At 45.5% G+C, this 12,802-nt stretch overlaps 1 protein-coding gene across 1 annotated transcript; it reads left to right on the forward strand.

Moving 5' to 3' along the window:
* The first annotated feature begins 1,624 nt into the window (after positions 1-1,624).
* LOC146833189 (keratin, type II cytoskeletal cochleal-like) lies at positions 1,625-12,096 on the forward strand. The gene is made up of 9 exons (XM_085600846.1): positions 1,625-2,312; positions 3,038-3,255; positions 3,776-3,836; positions 4,800-4,895; positions 6,267-6,431; positions 8,944-9,069; positions 9,884-10,104; positions 10,933-10,967; positions 11,070-12,096. The coding sequence occupies exons 1-9, from the start codon at positions 1,722-1,724 to the stop codon at positions 11,417-11,419; spliced, it is 1,863 nt and encodes a 620-aa protein (XP_085456972.1). The 5' UTR covers positions 1,625-1,721; the 3' UTR covers positions 11,420-12,096.
* Positions 12,097-12,802: the final 706 nt, after the last annotated feature.

Raw genomic sequence — 12,802 nt, forward strand, 5'->3', positions numbered from 1 at the left:
ATTTGTAAGTGTGTGCTGTGAATGGCTGTGTGTGTGCATGTGTACGTGTTTATGTGCTTGTGAATGGTAGGTGTAAGTCTGCACATATGTAAATGCATGGGTGTGAGTGAATGTGAGTGTGCAGCGACCCTCCCCCCCCCCCCCCCCCCCCTTCTCCTGCTGGAATTACTGACTGCCACTGTAGCAATCATCCCAAATATAAAGCAAGTAGGTGTTTATCCCTGCTTCTGGAGTGGAGTCTGGGTGAAGCAGCTAAACAGCAATTTTAGGAATACACTAAATTTCAGAAGGATAGCTTTGGAACCTTAGATTTCAGGCACGCATCTTAATCATAATGACATTGGACACTGTACTTCTGCTTGCCCTGGACAGTCAGAGAATGTGTAAATTGCTTCCTGTAACAAGGGAGTCTTAAAGTTAGAACATAAAAACTAACCAGGCTTGATGCACAAGGGTGTGTGCAACAGCGTGCACCTCCCTTATTTACATAGCAATGTTTGTGCACCCAGTGGTGGTAAGAAAGAATAAGGTTCTGGTTGAAGCCAATGAGTCCATGACAGGAATGAACCTGTTCCACTCAGGCATACTCCCAGACAGTACCTAAATTCGCCTCTACCTCGTAAGTCAAACACAGCGCAGATGCTTGAAATGCATGTCGCATATCAGGGATTAAGAGAGTCGGGCTTCACATTCTAAACCTATGTTCCTTGCATGCGTAATATAGTCGCATCCAGAGCACCAAATAACCGGTTGTTAACCACGCACGGCATTGTACACATGCCGAAAAGAGCAGAAGGTTAAGATTCCAAGGCGCACTGTCTAGAGATGCAGGGAACTTTAGAACGCTCTAAAACTCACAGTCCACTGCTACAAGTCACCCAGGTCCCAAGGTAGTTTGCTCCACAGGTACACAACAGTAATAGTGATATCGGTGATCAAACAGCCTGATGGGTACAGTGACAGCCCATTGTCATCAAATTACGAACACTACAGTCCATTACCAATACAATCCCCAGCTTTAGAAGTTAGCCTGAAGGAGAACAGTCCCTACACCAGACTATGAGAAAGTCACGGTTCTTTGCCAATCTTTCTTTCGAGTTGAAAATTGATGCTTGCTCCTGGAGATTTCTCTGAAACATCAATAAAGGGCATCTTTGGCAGCTACTTAGGAACCGCTGGCGAAACAGCGGTGGAGTGTGGTTTTCTGAAGCAGAGAGATTTAACTACTTATGTTGTTGGGAGAGAAAAACACGATAGAACTGCCCCTACGGGTGTAGGACATGCATCTTGCATCAGACGCAGCTGATAAAAACTATAAGATAAACACTGGCCCAGAGATGTACATTTTCTGGCATACCTTAACTGAACCCCGCTCGCTGCAGGAATAGTAGATGCAAGTATTTCACAACGCCGAAGCCTGCAAGCAAATCCCTTTTATTAAATCTCGAACTGTGCGATAGGCGTGTTTCATTTAGCACTCCATTAAACAGGTTGTGAGGGAATGGTGGCTGCCAGGCACGCCAATGTGCCAAGCCCCTGTTGATGAGTAAATTGGCTTGTTTCGCTGCCTGTGGCCCAGCCTACCTGCCAAAACATATAAAAGGAGACACCTTCTCTTAAAATCAAAGGGGCACGGCACTGTCTCCTTTCCTTTCGTCTCTCTTGTGCACTGTGACTTTTCTGATCATTCCTTGCTTCTGCTACTCTTTCAGGAAGTCACCATGAGTTACTCTCAAAATTCATTCTCTCAGTCTGGAGGAAGAGGCAAGGGTTACAGTGCTGCCTCAGTTGGAGGAGGAGGAGGCGGAGGAGGAAGAGTCAGCTTTAGCTCTTCTTCTGTATCCCAAAGCGGAGGCAGTGGTGGTTATGGGCGTACTAGTGTTGGTGGTGGTGGTGCAGGTGGTGGTGCAAGTGGGTTTGGCAGCCGAAGCCTCTATAACCTAGGGGGCACTAAAAGAATTTCCATCAGCACAAGCAGTGTTCGGGGTGGGGGTGGTTTCGCTGGAGGAGCTGGGAGCTATGGCAGTGGAGGAGGTGGTGGCGGTTTTGGTGCTGGAGGTGGAGGTGGGTTCGGCAGCGGTGGAGGTTATGGTGTTGGAGGTGGAGGTGGTTTCGGCAGCGGAGGAGGCTTTGGAGGTGCTGCTCCTGCTTTCCCAGTTTGCCCTCCTGGTGGAATCCAACAAGTGACAGTTAACCAAAGCCTCCTGACACCAATCAATGTGGACATTGACCCCAACATCTCCAAGGTGCGAACCGAGGAAAGGGAGCAAATCAAGACGCTCAATAACAAATTTGCTTCATTCATCGACAAGGTAAGTAAAGAACCTATTTTCCTTCATTTTTATAGAGACATCTTTTAACTTGTGATTCACTAACATGTAACATTTTTACATACAGCATTAAAAATGCAAATTCATTTGCAGTCAACAGGACTAACATTACTATCAGTAATACAAAACGTTATAACTGTATAAGGACTATTGTATCTTTTATGGCTGTGTTTACTGCCGAAAAAAGATTGTTGTTTATTTATTTATTATTAGTATAAGGACTGTTGACATTGAAGGCTCTCCCTAGATTTATAAATACTTAATTTTCAGAAGATGTATATGGTTGTTGCTTAGTGAACATGTTCTTGTGCCTCGATTCTGGGATGTAAGGTCTTGATAAACAGCATCATGTCTATGTCTGTATGCAATGAGGGTTTTAATAAACTGTGATAAGTCACAATATTTCCTGACCTGTTGCCACTCACAGGCTCACAGGTTCTGCCCTGTCTGTGTTGGCTTCTGTTTCGATGATGTCATTCGAAAAGCTGGAAAGGCTTCATGACTGACATATGTAGCTAGATTAAAAAAGTCAAAATTTAACAAGCAAAGGTTGTTTGTGGTTTGTATGGGAGAAACTCACCACATCCCAAAGTGTTCCCGATATGAATAAAAACAGGTAGTGAAAGGGATGAAATGAGAGCCCATGATGGGCAAGTGAAGCATCTACTGCCCAGAGACTTAGCTAGTGTTTGTCCTATGACTTTTAGGTCCGATTCCTGGAGCAGCAGAACCAGGTGCTCGAGACCAAGTGGAAATTTTTGCAGGAGCATGGCCAAACTGGGGTCAAAAGGAACACCATTGAGCCCCTCTTCGAGATGTTCATTAATAGCCTGAGGAGGCAGTTGGATAAGCTGGTCAGTGACAGATCCCGTCTGGATAACGAGCTGCGGGGCATGCAGGACCATGTGGAGGACTACAAGAAGAAGTATGTGATGGGCATTCTGCAGGAGGAGGGGTGCTGCGCGCATGCGGGATAGGGCGAGCGTGAGACCTAGGGGGCGAGCCGTATAGGGCACTCTCCTGGGAAATCCGGATATGACGCTAGCTGAAATCAGTGTCAAGCGCCAAGTGCAGCGCTTGCAGCAGAGGTGTGCCCTGGAAAGAGAACAAGCAGGGAACGGCGTGCACAGTGCGACCCGGGTCTCATTAAGAATCAGGTGTGCAGATGTGTAGTGAACTTTAAAGGCATATTTAATATTCTACAAACAAGTAGGATGTTGCATCTAATTGCAGACAGGGGGTAGTTACTTTGTAATCAGATTTCTACAGTAAATAAAAAGGTGTCAGGTTTGGGATTGTGCACATGATCGGGGTCCAGTAAAAGACGTGCTGCAGTAAATGCAACACAAGGAGTCTTGCGTTTTGGCGGAGACCTACAACTAAGCACAGTCTGCAGCGAATCTGCCATGACCTATCCATCCTTAATCCGTGTCTTACTCCCACAGATACGAAGACGAGATCAACAAGCGCACGGCAGCAGAGAACGAGTTTGTGGTGCTGAAGAAGGTCTGTGGTCTGAGACACAATAGCAACAGGGGCTGCTATGTACATGTCCTGAGGTTGTGATATGAAGTCATGTGGAAGGGTCCCAGAGGCACAGGGCTGCTATGTACATGTCCTGAGGGTGTGTTGTGATGTTGTGTGCAGAGGTCCGAGAGGCACAGGGGCTGCTATGTACATGTCTTGAGGTTGTGATGCGATGTCATGTGCAAGGGTCCCAGATACACAGGGCTGCTGTGTACATGTCCTGAGGTTGTGATGTCATCTGCAGGGGTCCCAGAGACACAGGGCACGCTGTGTACGTGTCCTGAGGTTGTGTTGTGATGTCATGTGCAGGGGTCCCAGAGGCACAGGGCTGCTATGTACATGTCCTGAGGTTGTGTTGTGATGTCATGTGCAGAGGTCCGAGAGGCACAGGGGCTGCTATGTACATGTCCAGAGGTTGTGTTGTTATGTTGTGGGCAGGGGTCCCAGAGGCACAGGGGCTGCACTATTGATCAGGGTGCTTGGTCACCTTGTACAGTATGCGTGAGCGAGCACTGTGTGCCCCTATCCTCCTTTAAGGGCAGGATGTGGGCAGTGTCCAGGATGAAGAACAGTGGAGAGGAGAACAGGTACCGCAGAAGGGAAAAGCAGCGCTCAAAGCCATGGAGGTTTCACAACAGCTGGGGCTCCGGAACCAAAAACAGAAGTGCAAATTCACAGGAAGGGGGAGGGGGAGGATTAATAATGAGTCACTGGTGATAGAGAAATACGGGGACAACGAGGTCAGTATCATTGCATGAGACAGCACCTGAGCATGATGAGCATAGAGTAAGTCACCTGAGCAGAGAGGTTTGAGCGGATCTCCTGGAAGTGCATAAAGGGATGTTGCTGAAGAAGTTTAAACAGTCTGTAAAGATCACCAAATTGCAATCTAAGCGATCCACCATCTAGTGCACTGTTAACTTCTTGTGATTCGTTTCTCAGGATGTTGACGCTGCCTACATGAAGAAAGTGGAGCTGGAGGCTAAAGTGGATTCTCTGACTGATGAGATCGCATTCCTCAGGCATCTATACGAAATGGTGAGTACGCAGTCCCCTTCACCCTGAAGTTCACCATCAACACCCTCTTCACATCAGAGGGAATAGTCAGAAAATGGCTTCTGTCACTGATAAATTACAAATCATTTTTACATTTTCTACCATAATTTCTTTGGATCACAGCCTGCTCCTCTGGAACTGAACATCCCCTAGTAGAAGAGGCAGAGAAACATGCAAGTCCTATATGAATACAGGTCCAATCAATAGGGGCAGTGAAATATCCAACTGCTTTAAAATTTGAGCCTCCCTAATCCAAGAAGGCAAAGAAACCTCCATTTCCTGTCATAAGGCGCAGCCTCAATCAGAGAGGGAAGAGTAAATTCCCGTTCCTACATAACTAAGACCCAATAAACCTAGGGCACAGGGATATGCGACCCCCATTGGTGCTAACCCCCCCCCCCCTTCCCCAGCGAAAGAGGGAAGAGGAGAAGTTATCTCCTACAACGATTAGTGCTACCTAATCAATTCGAGCAAAGTAACGTCAGGCACTCTAGATCTGAGAACCTAATCCAAGAGGGCAGAACAGCATCCAACTCCTACAGAACTGACCACTCCCTATTCAGGAAGGCAGACAAGCATCCTTCTGTACGTCTGAGCCTCTAATTTAAGATGGAGCAGAACATTAGACTGCTATAAGGCCGAGTACCCAACATCAAAGAGGGCTGAGGCCTGTCCAGTTCCTACATCACTGAGAATCCCTGAATACCAAAGACGCAGGTACATTCACCTGTTAAGGACTGAATCACACACACATTGTCAATAAACACAGAGGAACGTCTAGCTCTTGCAGCACTGATAATCCCTAATGAAGGAGGGCAAGGGAACATGGAGCACCTACAAGACTTAGATTCGACAATCAAAGATAGTAGCGGTACATCCAGCTCCTATAGAACCAATCATTTGTAATCAAAGAGAGCAAATGGACATCCAGCCACCAGCGGCCCAGAAAAGAAGACATATTCATAAAATGTTCACCACAATTGCCTGGCTCTTTGTTGAATCCTTGTGTACTTACATTTAAACATACTGTGGCCCCTTGTCATCTCTCCCCTTTGACACTTTGTAGTCCTAAAAGTCTGTAGTGCATCAAGTCCATGTGTGTGTGCATCATTGTGCCTGATCACTGCTAAAGCCCCAAAAGGAAGAGGCATTTATGGCTGTACAATATGAAGGGTGGGTGTAACGAACCTCTACAAAGTCTAGAAAGGACGTAGTGACATAAGAGGTTCAGTGTCTGAGCCTTCGATAGAAGAAAACTAGAGAGTGCAAGATGAGCAGTAGCAAGGACAGCAGAAGGGGGAGAATCAAGGTGTAGCATAACATCTGCTCAGTGCTGTGCCGCTTGACTTGCAGGAACTTGCAGAGCTCCAAGGACAGATGTCGGACACGTCGGTCATCTTGTCTATGGACAATAACCGAGCCCTGGATCTGGATAGTCTCATCTCTGGTGCGAAAGCTCAGTATGAAGAAATCGCCAGGAGGAGTCAAGCTGAAGCAGAAGCTGCCTACGCCAACAAGGTATGTGACACGCAACCTGGCACTAGAGGGATAGGGTGCATCAATGAATCTAGGGAAAGATATCACCTTCTGCCTGGCACATAAGAACAATCTACGGATTCCACAATTTGCAATATTGACAACATAACATGACATGGCGTGACATAACTTAAGGTGGTGGACGATCTTCCAAGTTTTATATGTCTTAAATAGTGGAATGAGATATTTCAGGGTTCAGCTGTCCGAGGGTTTCTTTAGAAAAGAACATAAATAGTAACTATGTCTATGAACTTAACATGTTTTTTCACAGGATTCAGTGACGTACTTCTAGTGTGTACAACATTGTTCTCCTGATTGCCCATTATTTCATACATTTACGGTAACAATATCAAATGGCCAAGCTCCAACCATAGGCGAAACGAATGCACCTTCCATTTCTGTGTGTAGTTGTTATGTGTCTGGCGGTCCTGAATGCCAAAACTCTCAAAACTCTGCTTATGTAAATTAATATGTATTATTTAATGCTGAGCCTTGAAATCCCTTTCGGTGCATTTCTTTAAAGGCAATATACTTCTGTGTATTAATTCTTTGCTATCATAAATCTCAGGGGTCTCAAAGGTTTGCTATACTGTCTTGTCCAGTAGAATGCCCTTAATTGTGGCAATATATGCCACCATGTCTTCCAACAATTGGTCCTCCACTACATAGCCACGCTAAGTCTCCCAATTCTCAATTTCCTTACATTTTAAAGACAAACTGTTGTATCATCTTTCACCTTTCAAAGGTGAGACAAGGTTTTCAAACGCTCATCATCTTTTTACCTCCAGTGCTGCGACTGCAATGTCTTGTCTTCTGTCATGCAACGTGAGTTCTACTCCATGCCCTTGAACGGATGCCACACCTTGTCATATGACATTCATTTATACTCAAATTCTGTGTCCATTCCACTTGTTCCCATTCTTCAATGCCCTTTTTAGGTCGAGCCTAGGGCAGCGCATGCGCTGTGCTCTGGTGAGACTCTTAGTAAGAGCTTCAGAAAATGCTACCACTGTGGCCTAGAGCTTGAGTGCATGTGCGCGGGCACGCGCTTACGAGCAGAGGCGCCATATGGCTTTCCTCTCTCGTCATGGGTCAAAGGCCCTGGCTGTTCTCTCCGCCCTCTGCATTCCGCAGACCTTCTCCAGCCTGCTCTTTCCCCTCTCGACCCCTCCCATTGGACCGGGAGGAGGGAAACTGCTCCTGTTTGCAAGCCTTACCACTATTCATGCCATGGAAGTTTGTCAGTAGGGCATGAACAGTGCATTTCATTTCTTGAAAACAAGTGTCCCTGTCTCCCTTTCTACTCTGGGCTGCTCGCTCCTCTAGCCCCCACCTCTAGGCCTCAAGGTCAGAGTCTGACAGCAACTTCACTCTGCAGCTCTTCTCTTCTCCCCCCCCCCTTTTTCAGAGGGGAGGGGGAAGGGAGGCTGGGTCCATTGCAAGATTCTCAACCAGCAGCATTAGGTATGTCAAAAAAGCGGCCACCTTACCCTTAATACGTAGTGCTTACCCCCTCTGCCCCCCGCTCTGTCCTAACACTTATTATCATGTTCAAAGCTTGCCTTGCTTACCCCCTCTGCCCCCCGCTCTGTCCTAACACTTATCATCAGGTTCAAAGCTCACCGTGCTCACCCCCTCTGCCCCCCGCTCTGTCCTAACACTTATCATCAGGTTCAAAGCTCGCCGTGCTTACCCCCCTGCCCCCGCTCTGTCCTAAGACTTATCATCAGGTTCAAAGCTCGCCGTGCTTACCCCTGTCCCCTGCTCTGTCCTAACACTTATCCTCAGTTTCAAAGCTCGTCGTGCTTATCCCCCTACCCCCCGCTCTGTTCTAATACTTATCATCAGGTTCAAAGCTGACTGTACTTACCCCCCTGCCCCACGCCCTGTCCTAACACTTATCAGGTTCACAGCTCACCGTTATGCAGCACAATATCCTTGGTGCAACAACATCAACTGTTTCATGGCTAAACACTTATAAGGTCCCAAAAGCGGGACCTATTGGCTATGCCAATGCTTGTTTACTTTTTAATCCCAGTTCAATGCCGTGCCTTAGACATCAACAGTGCCATGCGTCTTTCAATGCTTTGTTACTACTTGTTGATAAATGCGCCTAGATCATTCATTACATGCTTTTTGATAGAAGTGTCCAGCTTCCAACACAGTACAGCGGTCACACTCAGCAGACTCTTCCTTTGCATTTGAGTTTACAGGGCCAGTCTGAGAGCAAATAGGAGGCCTCCAGCCTCAAAGAGAGAAGCAAATGTCACAGTGATGACCCAGATGTAGGTTTCTGATGCCCATACTGCCAGAGCTTGAAGAGGATCATGGGTATTCTGGAGCTACATGTTATTCCATAAGCGCAAGAAGGCTTCAGAATAGGTTATGAGCTGAAGAAACCACACCAGAGAACATTAAGAAGCAAAATGTTATTTTTGTTAGCCAAATAAATGCTTTTATATCAGTCCTCTTTTTCCATTTCTGTCTCCTTCAGTTTCAACAGCTTCAGGCAACTGCTGGCCAGCACGGGGACCATCTGAAGAGCACCAAACAAGAGATTTCTGAGCTAAACCGGGCAATACAGAGGCTGAAGTCAGAGATTGACAGTGTGAAAAAACAGGTACGTCTTGCGTAGCTATTAACACATGCACCATTTTTGAGTGGCCCACACAACCTTTGATGGAGATGATGCCACCCTGCACAGATTGTGCTGCATGCTCAAGCACAGGAGGGTTTTTCTTGTACAACCATTGGACCTCTTCTCAAGAAGAGAATGGTGTTCCCCGGCCACAAATGTGCAAGAGGGCTTACTTGAATATAAGTTTAAAAATACATTAGAATAGGCCCCATGACTTTGTCACGTGGCCGCAACACTTCTGAGATCTAAAGCCAATATCTTTATGGTAACACAATCGTTGTATCAGGTCAAGCTTGACAGTTTCATTAACACCTGTAGAATGGCATCAAAAGACGAGGCAGTCAAACGATTGAGCTCAATAAACAGCCAGAAATAAGTCCATTAAGACTATAAAATTAGTATTGAATATTCATAAGCAAAGACCCCTGAGAGGTGGGTAAAGAAGGATGCATTAAGGATGAATCATCAAGAGTGAGCCCTTCTAGTTACCACTACGGCGGATCAAGAGGGAAAAGCAGTAATGTTATTTACCGTGGGTAAGTGCTTTAGAGCTATTATTCAGTGAAGTCCATCCAGTGGAGGGAAGACGAGGATATCAGATGTGCACAACCCTGGCTGATCATACACTGAATGCCCCACAGAGGAAGGATTCTCAAGAGAAGACAATGACTACACCCTATAATGAAACCTGGGTATCCAGGAATGACACCATCCAGATAGAAGTAGCAAAGGTGGTAGCAACTTAACAACATAAAAAGCCAAAGTAGGCTAACTAATATGTTCTTCTTTCTTACAGATTGCCAGTCTACAGAAAAGTATCGCTGAGGCTGAAGACCGCGGAGAGCTTGCCCTGAAGGATGCCAGGGCAAAGTTGGCAGAACTGGAAAAAGCGCTCCAGAAGGCGAAGGAGGAGATGGCTCGCCAGGCGAAGGATTACCAGGAGCTGATGAGCGTTAAGCTAGCCCTGGACATTGAAATTGCAACCTATAGTACCCTGCTGCAGGGCGAAGAACACAGGTGAGAGAACTGTAACAATGTGGAAGTGATATAATTTAATTGTATTTTGAAACGGGTTTGCTAGTGCTCTGCTTACGAAAATCATGTTTAAAGTCGGGTAACTTTCGAAAACCACAGATATGCACCAGAAAGGCCTTATCCTAGTTCCTTTCGCATGTGATTAATTGTCAGCGCCCAGTGTTTTTCAAGCATGCACACGATTAACAGCAAGGAACCGCCAAGAAGAATGCATGAACATACATGTGCATAAGTCACTAATATTCCCTGAATAAGGGATCGGATGATCCCTACCATTGGTATAATTCAAGGAAACTTCTGAGAACTACAAAAGAAATACCAGTGAGTGGCTGGACTGGGAGAGTGGACACAATATCTGGGTCAATGAAATTAAATATCAGTTAATAAATTGGAACAAAGTATGAAAAAACAGTGTTTAAGGGAATCACAGATAGGATTCGGAATAAACAGTACATTTCCTTTCCATTAAATGTACCTCTGATTTAACTCTTGTGCTTCTGGCCTAAATTCTGCACCGTACATATGCAAATATCTACTGGCCTTTGTCTGATGTAGGTGCACCCTATGATGTTGGTTTAGCCTACTGCACCATATCTAAAAGCGTATGACAGTCCCTGTAACAAAAGCATTTAATGACACTTCCTCCGATCAATAATAACTTTACTCTGTTCTTACTATGGTGTGTATAGATGCTATGCTGTGGCCTTTGGGACATTATATAACAAAAACACACAAGCAAAAAGATGCTCATCGAAGGTCTGTGTGCTCAACCTCCTCTTCTCACCAATGTTGCTTTTCTTTCTCCTACAGGATGTCTGGAGAAATTCAGAATGCAGTGAGCATCTGTAAGTATCCCAACTGTTTCTGGAGCAGTGCTGCATTTTGTACATTCTGTTGTAGGATTCCAGAAATGCTCAAATGTAATTCTGATGTGCTTTTTCTTTCAGCTGTGGTCAGCAGTGGTGGAAGTTACAGCTCTGGAGGAGGAGCAGGAGGTGCAGGATTTGCTGCAGGAGGCAGTGGATATACTGGTGGCAGCGGGTTTGGTGCGGGAGGCGGTGGAGGATACGGTGTGGGAGGCAGCAGTGGTGGGTTCAGCGGTGGTAGTGGATATGGCTCTGTCAGTGGTGGAGGATATGGTGTGGGAGGCAGCAGTGGTGGGTTCGGCGGTGGCAGTGGATATGGCTCTGCAGGTGGGGGAAGTATTGGTGGAGTAGGTGGAGGAGGCAGAAGCAGCTCTGGGGTGGCAATTGTCCAAACAACCTCACACAGTACTTCAAGGCAAAGTAGACATTAAATGTAAAGTGCGGAATGGCTGCTCACCAACTGATTGAAATGTGCTCACTGTATTATGGCCTCACCACATACAACCCTCTCTCTCCATCCCTGCCTACCGAAAACTCAGAACACTGCCTCTAAATTCCCATTTTAAACCAGCTTAAGCAGCAAGGTGATAACATGTTTAGAACCTGACGCCATGCCTACGAGATTGAACGGCACAGTTCAGAACTATAAAGTGCTCCTAACAGTATCCGCCCTGGAGAAGAAAACAAGAACTCGACTCCTGGAGCAAGACTATAGTTTACAGACAAATGGGTTATTCTGCTAGGTCTTGGTCTCCTTTGCAGAATCTCCTTCTCGGGTCGCTGTAGATGTCACTCGATGCTAGGATGGTAATCTTCACGCCCTCAGCGTAATATCTTGTCTCCCAGGGTGTTTCAATGTCAGTTCTATTGAGCAGGTTGTATAGCTGTTGTGTAGTGTATGCAAAAGCCATATTTGTACTGTACACCACTACCTGCACCCACTCTGTATGCACTGTCTGCCCTCGCTTGGACTGTATAATACAGTCAACTCGACATTCTTGTATTGTTATACCTGTGACCGACTCTAAACCCCTGTCTGTGTTTGGATTTATTCTTGGGACGTTTTCTGTACCTGTCATACATCTATTAAACTATACATGCAACAAAATGATGTGTTATCAAGTTTATTTCTAACGTGTTGTGTTGTACTTTCCACATATCATACATTTCGAACGGGTCAAAAGGGTTCCCAGTAATCATCTTCTAAAGCCTATGTAGTCATTAAATTAACCGAAATAAGAATTCGCAAAAAGTGTTTTAAAGCAGAGAAAACAATCAATTATTGATGAACCGTGAGATCCAGTCCTAGCACTAGCAGGCCAAACAAATATTAATATCTTAAAATCAACCATGCCCACCATGGCAAATATTTTCCCCGCATGTGTATGGAAAACAGAGAGATACCATTGACAGAGTCAAAATAATGAGCCAATGAAATGTAACACTTGCTTATGCATTACGGTGTTATTGCATACCATTACAGAGTAATGAATCTTCGAAGTATAACGTGTGTATGCACTGTGAGTTTGCATTATGTTGCAGTATAATAGCCCCATTAGGTATAGACTGTCTATACATGTGCATTCCACGAGCTGAATGTAGTGAAAGAATAATCAACAAGTGAACTCTACAATGTGAGTTTGTGTGTAACACTATTATTACAACATGCTGTTACATAAACATCAACAGTAAACTGTAGTGTGTATTGTACTCTACATTATTTTTGCCTGCTGCTGCAGCATAAAGCACATACCTTACTGACCCAGAAGTCCAGCCCTGATACTTAGGAGGGGGCTGATGTTTTAAGCCATTTT

The sequence above is a fragment of the Triturus cristatus genome, chromosome 4_2, assembly GCF_964204655.1.
Source record: "Triturus cristatus chromosome 4_2, aTriCri1.1, whole genome shotgun sequence".
In the NCBI taxonomy this organism is placed as follows: Eukaryota; Metazoa; Chordata; class Amphibia; order Caudata; family Salamandridae; genus Triturus; species Triturus cristatus.

Excerpts from the sequence above, each read along its gene's own strand:
- LOC146833189 (XM_085600846.1), top strand. The coding sequence starts at position 1,722 with ATGAGTTACTCTCAAAATTCATTCTCTCAGTCTGGAGGAAGAGGCAAG. Across the intron at positions 2,313-3,037 it reads TTGCTTCATTCATCGACAAG|GTCCGATTCCTGGAGCAGCA; the intron begins GTAAGTAAAGAA and ends TATGACTTTTAG. Across the intron at positions 6,432-8,943 it reads AAGCTGCCTACGCCAACAAG|TTTCAACAGCTTCAGGCAAC; the intron begins GTATGTGACACG and ends TGTCTCCTTCAG.